The sequence below is a fragment of the Sarcophilus harrisii genome, chromosome 5 (assembly GCF_902635505.1).
Source record: "Sarcophilus harrisii chromosome 5, mSarHar1.11, whole genome shotgun sequence".
Taxonomy (NCBI): domain Eukaryota; kingdom Metazoa; phylum Chordata; class Mammalia; order Dasyuromorphia; family Dasyuridae; genus Sarcophilus; species Sarcophilus harrisii.
Window position 1 is genome coordinate 9,530,164 of NC_045430.1, and position 25,253 is coordinate 9,555,416.

The 25,253-nt window shown below is 55.7% G+C and overlaps 1 protein-coding gene and 1 non-coding gene across 4 annotated transcripts; one reads left to right on the forward strand and one right to left on the reverse strand.

The window, feature by feature from the left end:
- The first annotated feature begins 1,933 nt into the window (after window positions 1-1,933).
- On the forward strand, window positions 1,934-24,849 carry POLDIP3 (DNA polymerase delta interacting protein 3). Of its 3 annotated transcripts, none has more exons than XM_031940454.1 (10): window positions 1,934-2,231; window positions 13,084-13,474; window positions 13,737-13,883; window positions 13,985-14,062; window positions 15,520-15,615; window positions 16,573-16,755; window positions 17,339-17,416; window positions 17,989-18,118; window positions 20,263-20,329; window positions 22,115-24,849. In XM_031940454.1, exons 1-10 carry the CDS (start codon window positions 2,188-2,190, stop codon window positions 22,287-22,289), a joined length of 1,389 nt encoding a protein of 462 aa, XP_031796314.1. In that variant the 5' UTR covers window positions 1,934-2,187; the 3' UTR covers window positions 22,290-24,849. The 3 variants fall into 3 exon arrangements, with proteins under 3 accessions (XP_031796314.1, XP_003772591.1, XP_012407184.1); XM_012551730.3 differs by lacking the exon at window positions 1,934-2,231 and adding an exon at window positions 3,024-3,164; XM_003772543.4 differs by lacking the exons at window positions 1,934-2,231; window positions 13,737-13,883 and adding an exon at window positions 3,022-3,164.
- Window positions 2,521-2,671, reverse strand: LOC111721240. Its single transcript, XR_002770540.1, has one exon. It is a non-coding gene; the product is annotated as a U12 minor spliceosomal RNA (small nuclear RNA).
- Window positions 24,850-25,253: the final 404 nt, after the last annotated feature.

The window sequence follows — 25,253 nt, forward strand, 5'->3', positions numbered from 1 at the left end:
AGGAGGCAATACAACACAGTCATTCCCGGCACTTCAGCAGTTTCCCACGACAGTGTTGGACAATACAGCGATTGTTAGGTGGCCATTTCAGATCTTGAAGATCGTGAGCACCTCCCCATGGTACAGAACCAGGGTTCTGTGAAGGGACCAGTTTCTTTAGTCCTCAATTCGCTTCACTTGCCATCCCCAAGAATGGAGCTGCTGTCAGAATCACTGAGCATTTTAAGCTGCATTGTGAGTTTCTAGCTTCCCGACTCTGAGAAATGGAAAGTATTAGTATATTCATTACCCATATCATTGATTAATATGAAAATTATAATTCCCTCCACATGGCTGAACAACAGTACCAAGAGAGACGTTTGAGGAGTGGATCTGATTTGATACAAACTCTCCCAGGAAGCTCCTTGAGTGTTGCCGGCACTGAGGTGCTTAGCAGATGCTTGTGGGGGCAGTGACATGGTGCCGTGGATAGAGCACTAGAGTCAGGAGGACCTGAGTTCAAATCTAATCTCAGATAATTAGCACTTACTAGCTGGTGACCCTGGGCAAGTCACTTAACCCCAATTGCCTCAGCAAAAATAAATAAAATTAGATGCTTGTGAATGATTGGGTTGCTTTTGGAGTTGGTAGGAATCTCAGACTACTAGTAAATGAGCATCCCTTTCCTCCCCAATTCAGTTAATGAATATTTATTAAACACCTCCTGTTTCCAGGCCGCTGGGTGCCGGGGATACCAAAGATCAAAACAGTAATCCTGGGCCCTCGGGGAGCTCGTATTCTGCCTTCTATTGTACCCCCCTGGAAGGCACACTGTACTGGGGATCCTTGTGACTGATTTGATGGATGACCTCAGTCTTACTCTCTGTAAAATGGAAAACAAGTCTTGGCCTCCTAGAGGGAGAGCCTTCCAACACCTCATCAGTCCTACAGAAGAGTTAAGCCGATATTTTAAACCTTTTCTTGCTGGCTGGGCAGCCGTGGACGGCTTCCTTAAGCTGCATAAAGTTTCCACGGACTGTTTCCTGTAACCCCCAAATCCCAGAATCCCTGGGAGGTGTGTGAGGGATGAAGGCTTTCTCCCTGGCAGTGGGTCACAAGGCGGGCTCCCGGCAGGAGGAGGGATTAAAGGCTCTTCCATCCCACCACACTTGGGCTGCCTCGTCCCGCAGAGCCAGGGATTCCTGGGTGGGGGATGCAGGGTCTGCTTTCACCACTGAGAAGTCCCGGACTGCAGGCACCCACAGCCGAGGTTAGGGCCGCTGGGACTTTCTCACACTGTAATGCCAGAGCTGGGGTGTGAACTCAGACCTTTTTGCCTCTGACCTCTCAGCCCTTCGCAGCAGCTAACGCCGGTGCCTTGGATTTGGGGGCTGGCGGAGATACGGGGGCTCTGCATCCAAGGCCTTAATAAACGCTTTTTTATTCGGCCATCCACAATAAGAGCCAGCACACTGTGGCTTAAAAGCTCCCTGGGAGGCCCGGAGTGGAAGGACGATTAACTCCAATGCGGAGAGAGACAGAAATGAGAGACGACAGATACACACAGAGGCACAAGAGACAGGAAGAGGGAGAGACAGAGACGGAGACAGAATGAGAGACAGTTGAGAAAGAGACAGAGAGAAAAGAGACAGAGACAGAGGAGAGAGGGAGAAAAGAGACAGATACGAGAGAGGAGAGAAAGAGACAGAAGAGAGAGGCAGAGATCGAAGAAAGAGAGAGAGAGACAGAGAGAGACAGAGACAGAGACCGGGAGAAAGAGAAGAAAGACAGACAAGAGGCAGTGAGATTGAGACAGACAGAGACGGAGAGACCGGAGGCAAAGGATTTAAGGGCGCCCAGCTGTCAATGCCGCGCTGGCTCGGAACTCGGAGGGCCGGCTGCTCAGGCTCAGTTAACGACCCCGGGAGAGCCTAGGTAAGGGACCATGTGTGCCCACGAGCACCCTAATTACGAGGCTCGGATCCCGGAGGTCCCGGCGGTCCCCGGTGCACCGCCTCCCCCTGGTGACAAGAAACCGTTAGTACCGGTGCCCCGAGGTCACCCCGCTTCGGGGCGGCGGCCCGGGCGGACAGATGAACGTTAACCCGCTCAGGTCAGGACAACCCCAACCCTAGCATCCCAGCTCGAGAAAGGGCGCCCATGAGCCCCCTCCTCCGCCTTTCCGAGGAGTGACCCTCCACCACACCGATGGAAAGTTTCCAGCCTTGGGGAAGTCAATCCCCGCCCGCCAGGTACAAGCTGGGACCAGCTCGGCATTAAAAAAAGAAAAAAAAAGAAGCCCCGCCCCCTTCACCTGTCTCCCGCAGCGCTTCCTACCCTGAGCCTCCCAAGGTCTTCCTCACCCCAGAAACCCATCTCTCCCCCACCCCCTCCGTCTCCCCTTTAGCTGGGAGGAAGGGAAGCGTGGGGGTCATCGCGCTCCGCGAACCCCAATAAGGATCCCTCTCACCTGAAGAGGTGAGAGCGAAATCTCACAAACACAAATTCATCTGTTTTTTTAACTGTTTGAGAAGGAGGGTACGGGCAGATCGCAACTCCCAGGCGTCCCGCTAAAGTAGGCGGATCACCTTAGGGACAACCTGTACCCGCTCAAAAATTCTTCTCACATGAGTAGTGAGGATTCGGGCGTCACCCCGAATCGTTATTTTCCTTACTCATAAGTTTAAGGCATAACCTGAACGAGCCCGTACGCGAGGTGCAAGTTTTTCCCAGACCTTTTACGGTTACGGTGACTATGAAAATGATTTATTGGACCCCCCCATACACCTACACCCCTACACCGTTTACAAATCCGTGCAAAGAAATTCCGTCTGTATTTTAAAATTTTTGTGGAGGGGAGAAAAATGTTCTTTAATAATTCCATTCTCTGTATGCAAATAAGAAGCCGGCCTCGCGAGGCTTCATGGGATACGTGGCCCTCCGGCCTCTGACGCTCCGCCCCCTCCCCGCCCCAGCATTGGCTAGATTAGATGTCGCGAGAGCCGATGCGTTGGCGGAAGGACCGGGAGCTGGGAACCGGAAGTAGTTGCGTCCTTCTCCGGCACCGATGGGAGGGGGAGCGCCGAGTAAGTGAGCGGTGCCTCTTCTCGTTTTCCGCGGCGCAAGATGGCGGATCTGTCCCTGGACGAGCTCATCCGGAAGCGCGGAGTGACGGTGAAGGGCCGGTGAGTGAGCCCCTTTCTCTCCCGGGGCCGCCTCGGAGCCGGGGCCCGGGGCCGGGAGCCCATCGGGGCCCTGGCCGAGGGTCGGGCGGCCCGGGGGGAGCCCCAAGTTCCGGGCCCTCCACTCGGTCCCGGGCCGAGCCCTCCCTCTCTCCAGGCCCAGCCTCTTTGGCCAGCGGGACCGCTGATTGGTCGGGACGTGGCGGCCTCGCGTGTTCTCCGCCTGCTCATTGGCTGCCGGGGCCGCCGCTCCTCTCTGTGCTGGGGGAGGGCGGGGCAGCGGGGCACGAGAGTCCTGGGGGAAGCCTGTAGAGCCCGGTGCTGCTGCGCGGGCTGGGGGGAGAAGGGACCGCAGCCCGGAAAGCTCCCACGTCTGGAGTCCGGGGAGTTTGAGCGGCGTCCGCAGCGTTCTATGAGGAGCATGGAGGGGCGCAACCGCGAAGCCTGTGCCCAGTTCTGGGGACCTTGGGGGGCTGCGAAGTGGAACCGGTCCCCGTTCTGGAGAGCGTGGAGGGGCGAAACGGCGGGGCCAGCCCCCACTTCTGGAGCGCTTCGGGGAATACGGTAGCGGTCCCAGCCCCCATTCTGCAGAGCTCGGGGGGAGTCGGTAGCGGTCCCAGCCCCCATTCTGCAGAGCTCGGGGGGAGTCGGTAGCGGTCCCAGCCCCCATTCTGCAGAGCTCGGGGGGAGTCGGTAGCGGTCCCAGCCCCCACTTCTGCAGAGCTCGGGGGGAGTCGGTAGCGGTCCCAGCCCCCAATCCTGGAGAGCCCGGGGGGGGGGGGTGCGGTAGGCGCCTTGGCCCCCGTTTCTGGAGATGTTGGAGGGGTGTCAGTCACCGCGGCCCCCGTTTCTGGAGAGTTTGGGGGGGTGCGGCAGTTACCGCGGGCGCCATTTTTGGACATCTTGGAGGGGTGCGATGGTCCCCGCGGCCCCCGTTTCTGGAGATATTGGAGGGGTGCGGTAGTCGCCGCGAGCCCCGTTTCTGCAGAGCTTGAAGGGGTGCGGTAATCTCCGCAAACCCCATTTCTGGAGAGTTTGGGGGGGTGCGGTGGTTACCGCAGCCGCCATTTTTGGAGATCTTGGAGGGGTACGACGGTCCCCCGCGACCCCGTTTCTGGAGATCTTAGAGGCGTGCGATGGTCAGTGTTCCCCTAATTCTGGAGAGCTTGAAGGGGTGCGGTAATCACCGTGTCCCCCGATTCTGGAGAGCTTAGAGGGGTGCGATAATGGCCGCGGCCCCCCTTTCTGGGGAGGCTGGAGGGGTGCGGTAGCCGCCGCCGCAGCAGCCGCCATTTCTATAGCGCTTGGAGGGGTGCGGTAATCGCCGCAGTCGCCATTTCTGCAGAGCTGGGAGGGGTGCGGCAATCTCCGCAGCCCCCCTTTCTGGGGAGCTTGGAGGGGTGCGGTTATTGCCGCAGCCGCCATTTCTGGAGAGCTTGCAGCGCTGCGATTGTCATCGTGGCCCCCCTTTCTGGAGAGACTGGAGGCTGCCATAGGGACCCCAACCCCAATTTTAGGAGAGCTTGGATGGATGGAATGATCATCCCGGCCCTCGTTCCTAGGCATTTTGGAGGGGTGCAGCAGTGATCCCAGCCCCCATTTCTGGGGGGCGTGAAAGGTGCACTATCCATCCCATCCCCCGTTTCTGGACATTTTGGAACGGTGTAATAGCGATCGCATTTTTCTAGTGTGTTTGGAGGTCACAGTAACAACTAAAAATGAGAACGTCGAAGTGATTGCATTTTTTAATTGGTTTTATTTTTGTAGTTCTATTCGTTATTGATTTTATTTTGTATTTCATATAGCTACCTAAGTTCTTTGTCCTTACTTGTTCATATTTTTAAAAGTCCAGCTTCCTTCTCTGAGCTAAGTAGTCTCATAAACCACCTTAATTCAAGGAAATATTTTGTCTCTACACGTTTTACTGTTTATCCCCCTCCTCCCCCCCATCTGACACTTTATGACCCCATTTAGGCTTTTCTTGGCAAAGATACTGGAGCACCTGGCCATTTTCTTCTAAAGCTCATTTTACAAATGAGGAAACTGAGGCAGACAGGGAGAAGTGATTTGCCCAGTCCCAGGGCGGGGACGTGTTGGAGGCCGGATTTGAACTTGAATCCAGGCCTGACATTCGAGGCACCCTGTGCCATTCAGGGAGACTTGTTAACCTACCACGGACCCTTGCCAGGTGCTGGTGGGCTCTGTAAAGCCATCAGTATCTCTTAACCACCAGGAGGGCTTGTGGCTGGTCTGGGATTGCAGGTGTTTTCCCATCTATGGTTCTGCCTTTTAGCTTTTGTCTAAAAATGATGCGCCTCTTATTGGGAATTGATAATCTGTAATGTGAGTGTGCTCAGGGCTCTGGATCTCCGTAATAGCATTTGTTCCTGCCCTTGCAGATCTTTGAGGTCATGAGCATGAGCCCATGTGACCCTGGGCAGGTCACTCCCCAGGCCCCTGGGTGAGAGAGACACTGTTCTACATAGGCCACACTCTAGTCTTTCAAAATGTCACATTTTCTATATTTTATTGTCTTTTTATTATATATTTTTATGTCCCATTTTCATCTGTGGGATGTTTTGGACCTGTGTGTTCGGTGCCAACTCTATGCCCGCTACCTGTGTTGGTAGAGAAAGTTTCTGTATCTGGGAGTTGCCCAGGTCTCTGAAATCCCAGATCCCAGTCCCTGGTCCCCAGCTTCGAAGGGTCCTTCCCACCCCTGAAGCTCAGAGTGATGGGCCAGGGTCCTCGGACTCCTCCAGGCTGAGACAGTTGGAACAAGCTCTTCCTCCAGTTTTGAGAGTGGCTAAGAACTGACTTCCCCTCCCTTTTTGAAGGACTTTGCTGGCGGCTTTAGCAGAAACTTCTCTTCTGTTGAAGAAATCAAATTGGTTCTGATTCTGTTTCTTAATTGATTCACGTCCATGCCCCAACACCCCTTTCTAAGATTGCCTAAGTGCCCTTCCCTTGCCCTCAAGTTCCATTAGAATCTCACAGCTCAGAATTTGTCTTCTGCTCTATGAAGTTTTAAGGTTGCACGGCTTGGTGGCTCGGTGGCTCAGTGGGCAGCCCAGTAGGACCTGTCACTAGAAAGACCTGAGTTCAAATGTGACCACAGACACTCACTGGCCCTGTGATTGCCTTCATCCATTAGAGGAAGAAATGGCAACTTTTGTGCCATCTTTGCCAAGAAACCCCTTGGACACTATTAAGGTTTCTGGGGGCACAAAGGACCACAATAAATCACCTGCTAAAACACTGATCAAGAGAAGCCTGCCATCTGAAGTAAAAGTTCAGTTTCCCTATAAATCACCTTTAATTGAAGGAAATCTGTTTTTTCTGCCCTGCTGTCTGCGACACGGCGTCGCAGCTTCTTGAGAATCGGTCACTCCACGTCAAGGAAGTCGAGTCTCATTGCTTGGGCTTTCCTGAGCAGCGGATGGAAAGAGGGCTTGTCACCAGCCCACGTCCAGCCGGTTGGTAGATGCTGCCTTCCCCTCTGGTGCACAGACGAGGGCTTTGAGCTTGCCGAGCAGGCTCCTTTTGTCGGTAATTCCCAGCATGCCAAGGACGCTCGGAGCTCAGTCTATTTCATTCGTGATTGTGACCCTGCCATGGTCTGCACATTGCAGGACTGACTCCTTGGGCTTTCACTGTGGCCTCTGTGGGTTACAACAAAAACCACAGTCTCGGGATGCCCTTGGAAGGACCGGCAACAATGGCCCCTGTCATTTCTCTTTTGACTTTGCCACTGAGAGGCCCCCTGGGGTCTACAGTAAGTCTTCCTTCGCCAATAAATAGTGTCAGGCTTGTCATCTGGAGGAAGCTTCCTGATTTGGGGTGAGATCTGGAAGGAAATTCTCATCCTCATCTCACCTCTGACCCCAAGAAGTAATCTTGTGCCCCCAGCATCTTCCTCCCTGAGCTGGGGGACTTCTCTTTTTACACATACATATATATAAAGCAACTTTTTATTTACAAAAACTTTTTGTTTTTCCAAATACACGCAGAGAGTTTCCACCATTCCCTTGTGCACAACTTTGTTCTACATTTTTCTCCCTGCCTCCCCTAGACAGCAAGCAGGCCAACATAGGTTAAACATACAATTCTTCTAAACACATTGCCATATCTGTCAGGCTGCACAAGAAAAATCAGGGGAAAAAACAAGAGAAAGAAAAAACCAAACAGCCCACAGCACCAGCAACAGGTGAAAATACCATGTACGAACCGGCCCTCCGGCTCCACAGTTTGCTCTCTGCATGTGATTGGCCTTTTCCAAAGGGGGGCGGGGGCAGGTGTCACTCCCTGCCCGCTACCTCCTCTGCCGCTGGCAAGTACCGACTATACCTGTCCTGGGCTGGGGTTATTCCCCAGCCCAGCCATTAGGACTCTAGAGTGGAATTACCTGCCCCAGGTCACTGGTCCAAAGTTCTCTTCGCTCCTGCCTTTAGATTTGACTTACTTAGCCCCAGAGCGGTGAGCTCTTCCCTGCTCACTCCTGTCTCAGTTTACTCCTTTGTTAAATGAGGTACCTTCTGTCTCTGGTGTTGGGGAGAAAGGGCTTTGTGACCCTCCCCCAAGGGCAGGAAGTTGGACTTCTTCCCTCCTCCCTGCCTGGCTCAGGTCCCCAAGGATGAGAAAACAGCATCGACTTCTCAGAAATCCTGGCTGGGTCGGGAGCCCCCCTCTCGGGGCCCTGGAGGATGGGCCTCTCTGATCCTGGACGCTCTCTGGAGCTTTCTTGGGCCCCTTTGGGTTGTCCTGGTTTCAGCTCCTGGGCTCCCGGGGAGTTAAGCCAACCCTGGAACGCTCCCTTGGCGCCCGGTGGAGACTTTGCTGAATGTTTGAATTGACTGAGGAGGGAGTGAAGTCACTTTTGGGCCCGTGGGATGGCGCACAGCTGGGGAGGCTCCAGAGGCCTGGACTGGCTGGGCGCAGAGGGCCCCCAGAGGCTGGGCAGGCTGGAGGGGGAGTAGGGGCAGATTTGGCTGAGGGGCATCAGGGAAGGGCTAGTGTACCCCACTCAGATTTTTCTGGGGCCTGGTTCACTATTTTCCATCTTTAAGTTCTCCCCCTCCCTCACCCATTGGAGCTTTCAAGAAACTGAGCCCATATCAGAAGGATAATGGGACAAAGTCCTGCCCTCCCTATTCCTCAAAAGGGAAAGCCGGGCTGCCCTCTCTCTCTTCCCTCTGCTGACTTTGGAGGGCCACTGAGGACCTGCTGCCCTGCTGCTGTCCTGTAGGGGTCCTTTGCCTCCTCCCTCTCCTCTGTCTCTGTTTATCCAAGTCTGGGGGTAGGGTTTTGGGGAGCACCCCCTGCCTCACTGCTCAGTTGCCATAGACGGAGCTTTCTAGCCCTTCAGGGAGGTGGAGAAAGGGCCTTGGGACCCCGGACCCCCTTCTCTGGCCTTCTTCCTCTGTCCCCAGATTGGGCCCTTGGGCCCTTTACCTCTCTTTGGGACCAGTATAGGGCCTGGCCCGCTGGTGTCCCATCTCGGTCTCCTTTGTGGTCTGCCTTCACGCTGCTGGCAGTCTGACCTGCTGCGGGCTGCTGCAGAACCTTCGGTGGCTCCCAGTTGCCTCTCAGAGGCTTTTGGCTCCCTTTTGGACAGATTTCACCCTACTCCCCTGGGTGTCCCTGGGGGACCAGCCCCTCCCTCACCCCATTACCGCCTGGAGCTTCTCTGGAAAATTGAGACCCAAGTCTGTCTCCCTCCCACTGCACCCTGTAAGGACCTGGTAAGGACACTTTTCAGCTTCATTTGCACCCAGTTTAGCACCTTCTCTGCGCTTAGTAAGTTCTTAACAGAGACATTGCATTGGATTTGCCTTTGTAGTTGAGAGGAGAGGACCGTCAGGTCTAGGGGGGCACAGGACATTTATGGTGTGGGGGGGCTAGGCTCGGGCCACAGGCTCGAGCCCCCCGTCCCAGCCGGTGGCTTTGTGGAAGCGAGGACCCAGGGAGCTGGGCAGCCTCGGCGCTCTTGTTTGAAAGTGGGTTTGACAAAAGTGATCTGCCCTTTCCCTCCCGGGAGCCGGCTCTCACACTTGTCTTGAGGGAGCAAATGGGGGTCTGGAGCAATGCAGTGAGGGCCCTGGTCTCCTCCGGTGCCTCCCCGGCCTGTGGGAATCCAGTTTCTTCTCGCCTCGCGCCCCTTCCGATGGCCAGCCTCTTCCGTGAGGTGCGGTCCCCACGGTGGGTGCTTTCTTCTCCTCCGGGCCCCCTCGCCGTCCCCCACCATCACATTGGCTCATCCTGTGCCACGGGGCGGTGCCGGGCCACCTCCCGGTCGGACTGTTGGTTTCTGTCAGTGAAGTGCCCCGGCTTTAGTGACTCCCCTCCCAGAGATTCCCAGGGACCGCTTTGCTGCCTTCTGTGGCGAGCCCCTCATCATCATCCCAGGCTCGTCCCTGGCTTCCAGCCCTGCCCCTCCGGATTTCCCCCCAATCCCCGGATTCAGGCTCCCCCCAAACGCCCAAATTGCTGGGGTACCCCCTTCCCCAGATCTGCATTTGGCCAAGCCAGACTGGAGGCAGTTTGCACCGGGTGATTTTCTCTACTGGATGTTTCAGTTTTTGTTTTTTGTGTCTGCACTGGTGACCCAGTCCTTCTAACCTGCTGCCACATGAGGATCCTCCCCCTTCCCCCCCCTTCCCCCCCCGGGAACCTTCTGATCTGTGGGTTTGCTGGGCGCTGCTTCTGAATTCTTGTCCCCCTTCTGGGACTAGGGACACTCCCGCCTCTTCCTTGAACCTTCTTTGTTCCCTCCCCCTTCCTTTCCTTCACCAATCACCGGGTATGTTTTGTGACATCTCAGATCCCCAGTCCCCAGTGTAAGCTTCTGGGGATTTGTCTCTTCATCCCCAGTGCTGAGCAGCACCTCGCACACCTCGGGCTGCGTAATGTGTATGTAGTGCATTGATTCAAGTGTTTGTTGAATCGAGCCATACTTTTCCAGTACGGGGCTGCCTTGGAAAGTGGGGGGGGGGGGGAGCTGCTGCCTGTGTTTGGGAGTGATCATCACAGGAAGTGAGTCCACCAGCTACTCCGGAGGATGGATTTTTACACTGTGGTCATGTCAGAGCAGCCCAGCCCCCGGTGTGACGAGCTCGGGGAGCACCGAAGTGTGTTTTCAGGGACCCCTGGCAGCTAGCCAGGGGGCGGGGAGGAGGTGTCCGCGGGCCTCCAGAGCTAAGCTCTGCCCCTGGGTGGACACTCTGCCAGCTCCGGGAAAGAAAGCCTGCTTTCACTACCCGGGGGGGGGGGGGGGGCGGGGGGGCGGGGGGGGGGGGGGGGGGGAAGAGGGTGAGCTCCGAGGAGCCCCAGAGGTGAGCCTTCCGTTTGGATTGCTTCCGTTATCTGGAAAACTGACCCAACGGGAGGAGGCTTTGGGATGAAAGCAGAGGCCGGTGGGCCCCTGGGAGCCAGAGAAGGCTGGACAGAGCTGGCCACAAGGGACCAGGACGGGGAGCCCCATGACAGGTGGGAGGGGGCGGAGCACCCAGCAGCCTTGGCCCTCGGGTGTCTCTGGGTGCTCTGCGGGGCCTTATCCCCTTGTTCCTCCCAACCACCGTGACACCTGTTACAGAGCGGAGACTGAGGCTGAGCCGGGTTAGGGGCCTCTCTTACAGATCACCTCCCCGGTTAGCACAAGTCTGCTTCATGCACCTTTTGCAGAAGAAAGCGCCGGGCTTTGTCATTGGCCGCCCCGTCTGCTCTGCGCTCACAGAGGGCTCCGGAGGGGACTTGTGGAACCCCACGGGTCCCATGTGGGGCTGTGCTTTATTCCATTTTTAGGTATTCACTTTCCCAACAACATTTGGACTTGATCTTGGTCCACTGGGAAATTTTGTGTGTTTGACATCTGATCTAGTCCAACCCATTTTACAGGTGAGGAAACTGAGGCTGCAGAAGTTAGGAAAATGTGAGTTCAACTGTGGCTTCAGACACTTCCTTGATTGTGACTCAGGCAAGGCACTTCATATCTGCTTGCCTCAGTTTCCTTAGCTATGGAATGGGGATAATAACAGTCCCTTCCAAGGCTGTTATAAGTATCAAATGAGATCATAATTGTGACGTGCCTAGTACACTTATGTGAGCTGGTGCACAGTAGGCTGTCATGATTAGGTGGCCTCTGGGCTTCCTTCCAGCTCAACAATAAACCCTTGGCCAAGGGTCCACAGGAAGTAAATGGCCCTGGGGGACTCTGCTTGGAGGCCCAGCAAAGACTTAGAGCACAGTCAGCTTTTTCTTAGTAAGTTGAGGGTTTGAGGAGGCTCCCGGGATCCTAAGTTTAGAGTCAGTGGGCCCTTGAATGGGGGTGGTCCAGGTGCCCTCATTTTGATCTGTGCCAGATTGGTGCGGGGCGTTGTCCACTTGGCAGAGGAAGTTTGCACCTAGAGCCTTTAGGTGCCCCATGGGGGCCATAGTTGGGCCAGAGGTTGTCATGGCCCCACAGGTACATCCCAGTTGTGTGGTCCTCTCGGCCCCCAAGGAGACTGGGAACATTTGCCAGGCGCCCACCGGGTGCAGAGAGAATTCTGGGAAAGCTCTCCTGGCCTTAGGCAGCTCCATGGTGCAGATCCCTTGCTTGTATCTAGGAGCTGTTGGGGGCTGCTGGGTCCCCCGACTCCCCACTCCCCTCCCCACTCGGTCATTTGCCCCTCTTCATCCACCTGCCACAGCGGCTCTGACCACGCCACCCCCCGCTCAGGAATCACCAGGGGCTCCTGTGAAAGTTCTCTGCGGTCCCGGCATTGTCCTGCTGGAGCCTCGGTGGGCAGGTGGGGGGTGCCCCTCCCTTTCCGACTCCCCTGCTGCTGGGCCTCCTGCCCTTCCCCTGGAGACTCTTCTCTGTGAGCTTCCAGGGGCGCATTAGACCGTGGGCTTCTGGAGCCTAGGGATGTTTCTTGTGATCTTTGTGCTTCTCCCAATGTTTGTGGTTGATGGGGGTGGGGGGGGAGGGGAAGGGAAAATCCGGTGCCCTTGGAGGGGCCTTAGATCGGGGAAGGCCGGAGCTGGGAGCCGGGAGCTGGGGCACGCCCAGAGGGGTTTGCTCTGGAAAGGAAAAACACACCTGCCACACTACTGCACTGACATTTCTCCAGCTCTGTTCTGTACTGTTGACCCATTGTTCAGATAGATATACTTGTTCTCAAAGCAGCATCAGACCCACCCGAGAGTGCCCTTAGTCATCTGAGCCAACTCCTTTCTAGTACAGAGAAGGAAACTGAGCGTTTGCAGGGTAAGGGGTCACAAAAATGTGGGTCTGGTGCAGCTGGAGCGGAGCCCTTGGCAGTCTGGGGGTACGTAGGGGCTTAGAATATTTTTCTGTGTGTAGGATTGTAAAGGAAATCTGTTATTTTGGGTAGTGATAAAGTATGGTTTTTAAAGTTCACGGACCCGGGTTAGCCTGATCGGAAACAGTCACAAGGCGGCATCTTTGCTTCACATCGTGTCCCACAGACTCGGCGTAGGAGCCCTCGGTCATGTGCAGACCAGCTCCTGAGAGCCGTGAGGTGCCATCAGACCCCCTGAAGAACAGGGTCCCTGCGGGCACCACGGGAAATGAGTCTGGGCTTCCTGGCCTGATAGCTCGTAGAGGAAGGCTGTCCTCCTAAGGATGGCTCCTTGGCCCTCAGGAGCACGCAGCTCTGGTCCCAGCTGTGGGCCCTGGCTGACTCAGTTTCCCTCTCAGGAAATGGCACTGCTCCAGCATCTGCCATCGTAGAGAGTGGGACCCCCAGGTGTATCCCAAAGAGATCCGACCGACTAGGTCCGAAAACTTTCCCGTAGCAATCCCTGAGGGCCACAGCGGCCGTCTCCCAGCCCAGTGAGGGCAAGGCCAGGGTGGCGAGAGGGCGGCGAATCTGCCCGGGGGCGAGGCCCCCACTGAGAGTGGTGTGTGTTCTCTTCCCAGACTGAATGCCAGGCCGGGGATCGGAGGCATCCGATCTCGCATCGGGCTCCCTCAGGCCCTCCTGAATAGGCCAATGCCAGCTCCAGGTTTCCAGCAGATCTTTGATGCTCGGCAGAAGATCGGGCTCACGGATGCCAGGCAGAAGTTGGGAGTCAAAGATGCCCGGGAGAAACTTGTGCAGAAAGATGCTCGCTTTCGGATCAAAGGGAAAGTGCAGGATGCCCGGGAGATGCTGAACTCCCGAAAACACCAGACCCTAGCAGCAGAGAAGGGGACCAAAGTGATCGATGCCCGGGAGAAGATCAGCTTGAAACGGAGCTCGCCCGGCTCCTTGCTGAGGCCGGCTGCCAGCTCGCTGCCTCCCACCATGAAGATAACCAAAACTATCCAGGTAGGGGTGGTGGCCGGTGGGTCATCATGGCTGGGGGGAAGGAGCTCGGTCTGGCCAGCGGGCACTCTGCAACCTCCTCACAAGGCTCTGAAAAGTGCAGTCATGTGGGCTAAATCCTCAGAGGGGTAGTCAGGGGCTGGGGGTCAACGTTGAACCTTTTTAAGATAGACTCTCTAGAGAGAGTCTCCCTACAGATTAGGAATGGGGCAAGCGGTGCTGACCTCCTGGGCACTAGGCACTTTGATCCCCATCTCCTCTCCAGTTCCAAATTGCTTGGGCTGCTACAGATTTCTGCAGAGGCCCATCATGGGCACAATCCGCAGGGGACGGGGCTGGCACCCGGGACCTCAGTCACGTGAAGCCTCGAGTTCTCATGCTCTCGTCTGTCTCAGACTTGGCCCTGACCCCGGTTTGTAACGTAGTCTGGGGAAAATCAGAGTCCTGATCGGGGGAGGGGGTGATGTGCCAGGGGATCGACCCACTGACCCCCTGTGGTTCTCGGTCTCACAGCAGAAAGCTGCCCTCCCGATTCTTCCCCATCCCGCTGGAATGAGAATCAACGTGGTCAACAACCATCAGCATAAACAGGTGGGCTTCCCCGAATTGACTGTGGTCCTTTGTTCTGGTTGGCAGAGGTGATGGGGCTTGATTTGTCAGATGACTGAAACGGTGGGGAATGGGTGCAGCCACTCAGTGTCCCAAATCCGGGGCCGGGTGGTCGGCAGGCACGTTAGTGAGCACCTGTGTCAGGGAGTCTTGGGCTAGCTTTGGGGGGTGCTGAGTGGGGTTGGGGTGCTACAGGTCTGCTCTCTCAGTGCAGTATCACTCGTAGAGGCCCCAGGTGAGGCGGCGGTCGCTCCCGTCACTTCCCATTAACTAGGGATTCTTAGGAACCCTTGGGGCTGCTGCTCCTGGGGCAGAGGTCTGAGCGGGGCCCAGGGCCTTGCCCCGATAGCTCGGCTCTTGCTCTCAGGGATGCTCTGGGAATTAAGGGAAGCTTTGAGGCTTTTTGCCTCTGTAGAGCTCTGGCCAGTGTACAAACGGTACAATGACAAGGCAGATGGGCTGTTGAGAGAGGCCATGAGGCTGGGCGGCCAGGGAGAATGCCTGGGTCTGGGGGCCGGATAACTGGGCAGAGGGAGGTGGAAGGGCACAGGAGCCGGCCAGGGCTTTGAAGGGAGGACCTAGGGAGCCTTTGAGGAGGGAGCGACTTAATCCAACCTGGGCCTTACTGGCCAGATGGAAGATGGAGTGGAGGGCAGGCTCAAGGTGGGCAGACCTCCCAGCAGCTCTCAGGGTAGCCCGGGCGTGAGGTGACCAGGGCCTGCTTGGGGCAGATGGAACAGCTGCACGCCTTGGTGCCATCTTGGGCATGAGGGAGTGAGCCAGAGCCTGTGGGCTGGATGCATGGCACTGCCCTCAGCAGTTTGGGGGAAGCCTGGGAGGGGGGGTCTCCCCAGGAGGGAGAGTCGGTAGTGTTGAGGCAGGAGCCCACCTGATTCATTTTCCAAACAGTGCTTTCCCCTCCCAAGTCACTGAGGCACAGAGCTCGCGGGCCTTGGGCTAGAGTCTGGCTGGTGAGCCTGTAGGGTCTCACAATGAGTGTGGGGCTTGTGAAGTCATAGTCTGTAATTGAGCAAGGTCCGATTCGTGGCTTAGTTCATATACCTGCGGTCACATGAAACTTCTCAGGTGAAAGGGCTTGTGGGTGGGAAAAGTTTAAGGAGCCATCTGCAGGCGGGGGCGGGGAAGGAGGTGGCAAAATGCAGGAACTTGGGTGGGGGGGGGGAGGGCGAGGAGCAGCCTGGATGCTGCTTTGTTAAATATGCGGCCGAGAGATGCCTTGGCCTCAATGGTCTTCTCGAGGAAAGTGCTCGCTCGGGGTGTTCGGCCGACATGGGAGAAAGGTGAAATAGCACGACTGTTGTCAGGATCACCTCAGGCGTGTGTGAGTGTGAGTGTGTGTGTACACCCGCTTCCCGGGCCCCGTGTGTGAGCCCCACTCGAGTGGCCGTGCTAATGGCGATTCTCGGTGCCCTCCTCAGAGCCTGTACGACGTAGATGAAGATGAGGAAGCTGCCGTGCCCATACCCAGCAAACAGATGAAGCTTGCCGGCAGCCCCAGCTTCCTGCAGCACATGGTAAGGGCCCTGGTGCCCTCCCTGGAACTCCGGGTGGCACTTTTCCCCTTGGAAGCAGAAATTGCACATCGTCCCTTTCAGAATCTCATGCCATGGGACCTGCTTGCTTGGTTTCCTGTGACTGGCCCAGGACTCACTTTGGATTGGCGGTATTTCCAATGCCCCATCCCATAGGCCAGGAGTTAGTGCTTTGTCCATGTGGTTCTGGTCCCTAACAATGTTTTTCATAGTAAACTTATTTTGGGAACCTAAGGTGGGGGGCACACAGATGACCAGAAAGAAGCTACAGGAAAGTCCCAGAAAGGAACCCTGGCCCCGAGCTCGAATGGGCCTTTAGCATGGCTCCTTCCTGTGGTCGGCCACAGGAAACCCTTGGGGGTCAGGGCGGCAAGGAGAAAGAAGTCCAGCGGGCTCCTGCTCCCCTTCCCGAGTGTGGTTTTTCTGGCATGGAGAGTAGCCATTCATCACAGCACAAGGCAGCCTTTAAACTGGCTCGTCAGTGGCTCCAGACCCAGCTCACACCCAAGCTGAGAAAGCTGGCATCGCGCCTGGGTCCCACGGGCAGCACGCCTCCACATCAGGAATCAGGCTCCCGCCATTGGTCTGATCCTGGCCTGGCTGACCACTTGGGCCAAGCCCGTGCCCACCCTGCGGACCTCTCAGGATGGCCCTTAGCCTTGTCTTCCCAGTGCCCTCCCCCCAGCTCTGCCAGTCTTCAGGGCAGAGAAAGGAGGCGACTCGCCTGTGTGGCAGGGATGGTCTGGAGCAGGGACTGCTGGCCTCTGGTGGGTGAGATCAAGTGTCAGGGCTCACTGAGGCCAGAGGCAGCACAGATACGGGCGCGTGTTCCCCTCTGTGCTGGCAGGGCCTCTCAAGTCCGTGGGGGGGGGGGGGGGGGCAAGGGGCTGCTGTATTGGGAGCCTCCCAGGCTCACGCTGCCATCCTCTCTCTGCTCAGGCAGGGTTCAGCAGCTCTAAATTCTCCTTATCCAAGGCCCTCCCTCTGACCAAAGTCGTCCAGAATGACACGTACACAGCCCTTCCAGCCCCACCTTCCCCTCTGCGGACAAAAGCCTTGACCAATATGTCCCGGACCCTGGTGACCAAGGAAGACCCCCCCAAAGAACTGTCCCCTGCTGAGGTGAGTGCCAGGGGGGAGCTGGGAAGGCTGCTCTGTGGGATTGGGCTTTTCCTGCCCTCGTCACTTTGGGGCTCAAGGCTACTTCCTTCCTCCCGGTGTTGGGTCCCCCAGTTAGTGCTTGTCCCCTTTCCTGGGCTCCCACATGGAGAACAAGGGGATATGCAGGTAAGTGGCTGGGTGCGAGGGGAAGTCCCCTGGTCAAAGTCGAGAAAAGGCCTAAATGGCCTTGGGGTCAGAATGCTCACCTCTCACAGAAAAGGGAGCAGGCTCCATCTGTGGGAGCTTCTCAAAGGAAAGTATTGATCTTACATGAAAGAGTCTCCGGTGAGCCTGAGCTGCTGCTCCATAAGACAGGGGCCCATTCCTGCCCCAGCTCCTGCTAGAGTTTTTGAGGGGGATGTGTCTCCTAATCCTTTGACTGCTAGAGAATGGGTGTCATGCTTTACTGTCCTGGGGTCCCACAGGGGCTGCTCCCCAGTGCTAGGTCCCTCCGCCGTCTCTGATCACTTGTGTCTTCCCCCTGGGTTTGCTGTGTGGACATGGCTGCTCCCCGCCCCCACCACATCTCTTGTTGGTATTGCAGCCCATCTTTAGCCCACTGGAAGGTACCAAAATGACTGTGAACAACCTGCACCCCCGAGTCACCGAGGAGGACATAGTGGTGAGTACCCTTGTGTTGCCGGAGCCAGCAAGGGGAGCTAGCGCTCCAGGTTCGCCTCCGTATCTCTGGGAGGGAGGGGTGGTTAAAACGGGTTGGACCAGAGAGGGGACATTTAGCCCTCTTATCAAGGGGCTTAGTTCCGCCAAGGCTGATTTGGCCAGTTTTCCCAAACTAAACCAATTGATGGAGCAGTAAGTCAGGGCCCTTCTTCACTTCCCTGCCAGCTTCCCTCTCTCCTGCCCCTCAGAAGTACAGTTCTGAGTGGGCCTGGCCTGGAGGTGACTATCCCCTAGATATGTGGTGCTCCTGGGTCTTCTGAAGCTGCAGGAAGAGAGAACAGATGAATCCAGGAGGATTTTAGGTGAACAGGCTCTTCCTGCCCAATTTTCTTTAAACAGAAAGATTAAAATCCATTAAATTTATTATGGGCCTGGGAGAGCCAGCTCTGCGGAGTAGTGTGGGCAGCGTGGAAGGAGATGCCGGCTTCTCTGGCACTGAGATCTGGTGACTCGGACGTGAGTGCATCATGGATCTGGGCTTGGGTCTCAGCTGTGACTCTCTGGTTTTTCCAGGAGCTTTTCTGCGTGTGTGGGGCTCTCAAGCGAGCCCGCCTGGTCCATCCTGGGGTGGCCGAGGTCGTGTTTGTGAAGAAAGAAGACGCTATCACCGCCTATAAGAAGTACAACAACCGGTGTCTGGACGGTAAGCCTGACAGAGGGGGAAACCATTCGGATTGCCCTTCACCTCCACACCCAGAGGCTCCTCCGGCCAAGATGAATCCCCTTTGGGGAGTTTGGTGGTCATCCGCTTCTGTAGCCCCGCCAGCTGCCCTAGGAGGAGATTGGAGCAAGGGGATGCTTCAGGTGGCTTTATTTCTCTGGTGGTCGGTGTCTGATTCTTTCAAGTTACACGTGGTAACAATTTCTAACCTTTGTTTTTAAAGCAGTTTTGAGTTCTAAAATTTCTCCCACCTTCCCTCCCTGTCCCCCTCATTGAGAAGGCAGGCAGTTTGGTAAAGGTTATACATGTGCAGTCATTCAGCAACCAGAGCACCCCAAACTTTCCCTCAAGTTCTCAGTTTGCCTCTTGAATGGAAGAATGGACGGATAAAAGAATCCCCCCCAATGAATGGGATTAATTGGCGGAGAAACTCGAGAAATGAGTCCAGAAGGAAAGAATGACTCCACAACATATATAAGCAAAGCCTCAGAGAAAAACGTTTCCTGGGCATGAACTCAACCAGAATTCCTAGAGGAGACAAAATAAGGGTTTGAAATAAAAATTTAACTTTTTTTATAAATGAAATGAGAGCGCTAAAGTAAAAAAAATATATATAGGAAAAGAAAGAATTGGGAACAGAATTAACAGATACACAAGCAGCAAACTGGAAATTAGAACGAACTAAATAGAAATCAATGACTTCACAAGACAACAAATATTAAAACAAAGTCAAAAGCCTGGAAAATAAAAGAAAACATAAGCTATCTTAAAAGTAAAAGCAGTTGATCTAGAAAATAATAAAAGAGAAATTAATACTTTCAGGATTATCTGAGCACCACAGATGCCCTCTTTTAAGAAATCTGAAAACTGCCTAGCTTCTGTAGAACCAAAGGAGAGAGGAAATGGAAAGAATTTGCCAGTCACCTCCTGAAAGAAATCCTAAAATGAAAATTCCCTGGAATTTCCAAGCCAAAATCCAGAGCTGCCAGATTTAAAGAAAGCCTGAAAGATTTCAGATAAAGAGGAAGCGGAGTTTGAATCCCCCACTTTTACAGCCATCACCAGGAGGCAGCAGAGTGTGGGGAAAGCCAAGGATGGGGCCTGGGTGGCAAAACTGGGGACATGGCCCCCTGTGTGGGAGGGAAGGGGGGAGGGGGGGTTAAGGCAGTCTCCTTATTCACCTGCAAGCCTTCCTGGGGAAGAGACACCGAACTTCTGTCTGACCTAGTTTTAAAAGAAACATAAGGTTTCTCGAAGGAATAAGCAGGGACAAGCTGCTTTCCAGTATGGAAAGTATGTCCGTCAGACAGAAGGCTTGCGCCCGGTTAGCGCTTGATCTTAATGGAAGGAGAGGGGAGGAGCAATACACCTTGGGTGAACTCTCCCATAAGTAGGGCACACAAGAAATTGGGGGGGGGGGGGTTGACTCTTCACCTGGACTCCTCAAAGGAGGAAAGGATCTGCACATGTGTGAGGCAGGAAGGGGAGTTGGAGGGAGAGTGTAAAGAAGGTGCAAAAATATGGTAAAGAATTGGAAGCTGAAGAGGGACCTACCCCAGAGGCACTTGGGAGGACTCGTGTGAAGTGATGCAAAGTGCAGTGAGCTAAGCCAGGAAAAGGGTCTCCAGCTGAGCTTCTGCCCAGCCAGCCCCAGAAACTCCTGACCAGAGCAGCAAAGGCTCCACGGACAGCACACGGCTGGCTGGGGCCCTTGTGGAGATTTGTTTGCTCAGTCACACACAATTGGGACGGTTTTGTTTTTCTTATGCTCTCGTGGGAGGTAGGGGAGAAGGTGAATTTTTGTGGATCGAAAGCAATGAAATGTTCTTTTTAAAAAAGATATTGCTAAAGTGGTAAGAGCATAGCAGAGACCGTGGCGTAAGTGCCCAGCTTTAGATCCTATCTGGCTCTTCAGCTTGGGGCACGGGCAGGTCCCATCCCCTGTTGACGCCTGTCGGAGCCTCATCTGCCTAGTCTGTGAAATGGGCAGCTGATGTCGCACTCATGATTGGAGTCCAGCCTGTCTCTTCCAGGGGCCTGAAGCTGCCAGCAGCTCCGGGAGTCTCGTCTCGGAGGCCAGCCGGCCCCTCCACAGCTGCCGATGTTGTTTTCGCTCTGGTTTGCAGGGCAACCGATGAAGTGCAACCTTCACGTGAACGGTAGCGTCATAACGTCGGACCAGCCCATCTTGCTGTGAGTATTCGGGAAGGTTCCTGGACTCTGCTTGTGTCCTTGGTTGGGCATTCAGTCCAGCAGGGACCTCAAGTGAACCTGAACCCTGGTGCCTGTGGCCCTTCCTGTAATCCAGTCGAGGGTGTGGGCTCAGGCTAGTGACATAGTGTAAGGACTCTGTGGGACTGAGTTCAAATCCTGACCGAAATGCCCCAAGCTGAGACCCTTCACTCCCCTGAGACTCAGTTTCCTCGTCTCTAAATCTCTTTTAAAAAACTGTACTATTTCCAGAGCTGAGGGGATGGGGGGTGGGGTGGTGAAAGGGGGAGGACTGGCTTCATTTCTCCCTTGCTGATTATTGGGCCTCACCATGGACCACTGAGGGAAGTCACTGCCATGGCCTTTGGGCCCTGAGTGTCATGCTGTCCGAGATACTTTGTCAGAGGCTTTCCTAAAAGGTCTTCAGAACAATTCCTGACATTAAGCAGTGGGCTGGTCTGTCGGATGGTCACCGAGGCACCCCGAAGGGGCGGGCCAAAAAGTTCTGGGCCATAGGCTAGGTCTGGTTGGATTATGGACAGAAAGGCAGCGAGTGATAAATTAGGCTCTGCATCCGTGACCTTAAGAAAAAACCTTTATTGTAAGTACCGCTAAGATCTGACATTTCCAGGAGTGTAGCCAGTAGAGCTCAGGACCTAGAATCTTCCTAAATTCAAATCCAGCCTCATTTACTTCTTAGCCCTGTGACCCCAGGCAAGTAGCTCATTCTGCTTGCCTTGATTTCCTCATCTGTAAAATGAGCCGGAGAAGGAAGTGGCCAACCCCTCAGTATCTCTGCTAAGATGGGGTTACGCCTCAATATCGACCAAAATCGCCTACAGAGTACTTTGCTTTATCCCCTTTAATCTCCACAGTAGCCCTGGGAGGTAGAAACGAAGGCCCTTGTGATCCTTATTTGTAGATGAGGAGACTGAGGCTCAACCCGTGGCAGAAGAACTGCTTTATTCTCTGGATGAATCTTTTTAGTAGTAGTCCTAAGGAAGGGCCTGGTCCTGGTTCCCATTCTGCAGGGTGGCTGGTGGCATCCGCCTTAGATCCCGGACCTGTGGTCATTCTTGTTGGCCAGGCCACCCTTTGCCCTCTCTTAGCCAGAAGCCGACTCCCTCGAGCCTTTGTTGGGCTTCTTTGTCCTGCCAGGAACAGCCTTCAAGGAGGGTCCCCTTCGCCTGCCTCTAACCCAGAAGGGCCTTGGCGGAGGGGGGGGTCTCTTTGGCACCCCCATTCTGAGCTGTGGCTTCTGACTGGGCCTCCCTTCCTGGCGAACTGCTCGGTGGCTTGGTCTGTGGGCTCGTCTGTTTTCCTGTCTCTGGCCTTCACCTTCCTTTGACCTGAGGAAGCCAGGCTGGAAAGGCAGGGCTGGGACACAGCGTCCCTCAGCTTCTCTGAGACTTCCTCCCTGTCAGCCTCGGCTTTCTTCAGAACCAGAGCTTCAGAGTGGGTCAGCTTGGACTCTTAGGTCAGATAAACGAACCCTTTGCAGCCGGATGTGGGCATTGTCAGTGGGATTGTCCAGCGGCTTTCAGGGGCCCTGGCTCTGGCCTTTGAGCTCCCTGGGTGTCCCACCTTTGTCCCCAGTGAAGGGCCCTCCCCCATTCAGTGGGATCCGATATGTCCAGAGGCCTGGGCCAGAGCTTTCCCCCATCGAGCCGGGGACCAGCAGCGGGTCCTCCTCCTGGGACAGGAGCCGAGGGCCCTCCCGTGGCACAGCCACCCGGCTGAGCGGGGCTCTCCCTCTCTCCCCTGCAGGCGGCTCAGCGACAGCCCGTTGGTGAAGAAGGAGGGCGAGTCTCGGAGATTGAGCTCCAGTGCCTCGTCTCACCCGCCCGCCGAAGTGGACCCTGACACCATCCTCAAGGCTCTCTTCAAGTCTTCGGGGGCCTCGGTCTCGGTGCAGCCCACGGAATTTAAGATTAAACTTTGAAAAGGGAATCTCAGTAGCCGCAAGGCAGGAGAAGGGGGAGGCCCCGGCCACCCGCCTGCCACGGCACCCTCGGAGGACAGGCTTGTGGCAGCCTCTGTGACCCATAGGCTGCCAGCGTGGGCAGAGGCCACAGGAGCTCATGCGTTTCTCACGGGACCGCGCTGGCCCTGGTGGCTGTGGGTGGGGTTTCTTTCTGCACTCACGCCCTCCCTGTACCATAGTGTTTTCTTTAGGGTGTGTTTTCCCTCATTCCCTCAATTCTTCCCTCCCTATTAGTTGGGGTTTTTGCTTTGTTTTGTCAGGTCTGTTCTCTGTTCTTATCTCCGGGCCAGAGGATGCTCTGGCATCCGAGCCTTGCTCCTGAGTGGCTAAGAGCCCCCTCCCTCTAGGGATGATCCGGGCAGATGGAGAGCCCCTTCTCCGAGCCTCGGGCTTGCCCCCTTCTCACAGGCTGATGGGATGCCAAATGGGGCTCCGCCCAGTGCTGAGGGGGCCCGGGCTGTGGGCTTGAGGTGGGGGAAGGCTCTAGCCACAGCCCCGCTGTATCCCTTTCCACCTCCTCCCAACCTCCACAGAAGCTACAGGCCCAGCCCCTCCAAGCCGGGGAGGCCCCTCCCGACGCAGAGGAACGGGATATCCTATTTGTTCTCTCCCCCCCCCCCCCCCCGCCCCCCCAGTCAGCTGCGCTCTAAAAACCCCATTTCTTTGCCCTCCAGGAGTAGGGTTGTCGAGGGGAGACTGGGGAGTGCGGGCTTTCTGAGAAGAGCCCGGGCCACCTCTGAGCCAGCCAGATGTCTGAGGCAAGACCCCACCCCCACTCCAACCCCCGAACGGCCCAGGACAAGGCGGCGGCGGCCACAGACTCATTTTTTCTCTGTAGTTTTCAAATCCTCCCCGGGAAAGTTGCAGAGGAGCCCAGCGCTGCTGAAGTAGCAAGGGGCAGCCCCGCCCCCGGCCAGCATCTTCCCTTGGGTGTCACGGCGTTCCTCCCTCCCTCCCTCTCTCTCTCCTTATCTCCTTCCCTCTCCAGATTGAAGGACCTGCTCTTTGGGGAGGGCCTGGCGGCCCTGGCGTCTCCATCCTTCCCCCTTAGCTCACCATCCATGTCTCTTGTTTGGAGGAAGAGGGAGGGCTAGGGAGGCAGAAGAGACTATGTATTCACCTGTTTCTGAATAAACGTTTGTTATACCTAGAGTGGCCCCAGCTGCCCGTCTGTGGGCCCACGGCTCTGCACTCGACTCCGTGGGTGTCCAGGGCTGGGCCAGCGGCCAGAACGGGAGGCTTGAAGCGTTCCGATTGCTCCTTGGGCTTCAGGTGCCTCATCTGCTGAATGGAGCCTTCTGCACTCGGAGGTGACTTCCGGCCTTGGTGAAAGTCGGGGAAGCAGGATGGGATCGCCAGGCGAGCAGGCTCCCTTGCAGCCCCAGGCTCGAGACCCTAGCTAGAAGCGAGAATGGCCAGACTTTGTACGGGAAGTGAGCTGCCCCCTCGTTAGGGCCCGGGACAGCTGGTCTAGTCTCCACAACAGTGGGAGCCCTGGCGTGGGGGAGGTGAAGGCTGGCAGTCGCCGCGGTGAATCCCGGCCCTGACCCTTGGCCTCTTGGGATTTATAGTGGTTTGGAGGGAAGTGGGATCTCGAGGGTATCCTCGGTCCCTTTAAACCTGAATCTCATTCATTTGGGGCTCTCCAGCAAAGGCTCGAGTTGCCTTAGGGCTACATAGAGACCCAGCAGAGAATGGGGAGCCCCAGGGAAGTTGGGGCTTCTTGCAGGATGTGGAACCTTAGCAGAGATGTGAAGGGAGCCCAGAAGGAGGTGGGGGACAGTGAATCTCAGAGTTGGGGTGCAACAAGGGTGGGGAAATGGGCTCGGGGGATCCCAAGGTGCTCGGAACAGGCTGCGTCCTGTAGGCTTCCGATGCCACTTGGGACCCTTCTGGAGATGATGGGGGCCCACTTGCCTTCCTGAAGGAGCTCAGCCTCTATTTAGGAAGATCCCCTGACAGAGGAGAGCAGACCTGGGAGACCAGCGAAGGCTCTTCCAAAAGTCCAGGTGTAAAGGGAGGAGGGACCGGAAAGTGACTTGGAGGGGGAGCCTGCACCGGATTGAGATGAAGACCCTGAGGACATAGTGGTCCCTTCCACATCCCATGGAAGTTTGGAAGAGGAGCGGACTGTCTGTGTCTGACAGTGTTACCCCCTACTCAAGAGGCACCTGTGGGCACAAAAACAAAGTGTTGTTTCGGCATTCAAACCCCTTCCTAACCTCTTATGATACACACGCAGTGACTGGCCCCGGCCTCCTGACTGGAGCATCTTTCCGCTCTGCCCACTCACCTCCCCGGCTTCCATAAGTCCCAAGTGGATCCCTTGCCCTGGAGGACACCTTCGTGATCCCCCCTTTTACTTCTGTGTCTTCCCTCTGGTTGTGATCTAATTCTGGTGCAGAACGTCTTTATCTGTTTGTTCTCCCTCTCCCCCATCTCCTTCCCTTGAGGACAGGACTTTTTGTTTCCCTGAGCTTAGCACTTAGTAGGCGCCTAATAAATGTTGATTGATTGATTGGTTGGTTGATTGATTGATTGATTGGATATACTGGGTTTGAGCTGATTGATTGATTGGATATACTGGGTTTGAGCTGCCTGCGTAAGCCTCGATTAGCGCCGTCCAAGAAAGAAGGGGGTGATGATGAAAGCTGCAGTTTAGGAGAGAGGTCAGGGCTGGACGTGGGCTCTATGAAGAAGAGGAGCGCCGATCGCGGGGGTGAGCCACCGCCGTGCAAGGGGGTGCAAGGGACGTTGTCGAGCTTTGCCCGCTCGTGACCTCGATGTCCTCCTCAATGGGTACTCAGTGCAATGGGCGCAGAAGTGCTTCCCCCTCCCCGCGGCTCTATATCATTCTGAATAGCGATCCTGCGAGCGTTTACTCCCAGCTCCATCCCTCCCGGAAAGCTAAGTCCTTTCCAA

Coding starts and splice junctions, on each gene's coding strand:
- POLDIP3 (XM_012551730.3), top strand. CDS start 3,106: ATGGCGGATCTGTCCCTGGACGAGCTCATCCGGAAGCGCGGAGTGACG. Junction 3,165..13,083: donor GGAGTGACGGTGAAGGGCCG/GTGAGTGAGCCC, acceptor TTCTCTTCCCAG/ACTGAATGCCAGGCCGGGGA. Junction 13,884..13,984: donor CAGACTTGGCCCTGACCCCG/GTTTGTAACGTA, acceptor TCGGTCTCACAG/CAGAAAGCTGCCCTCCCGAT.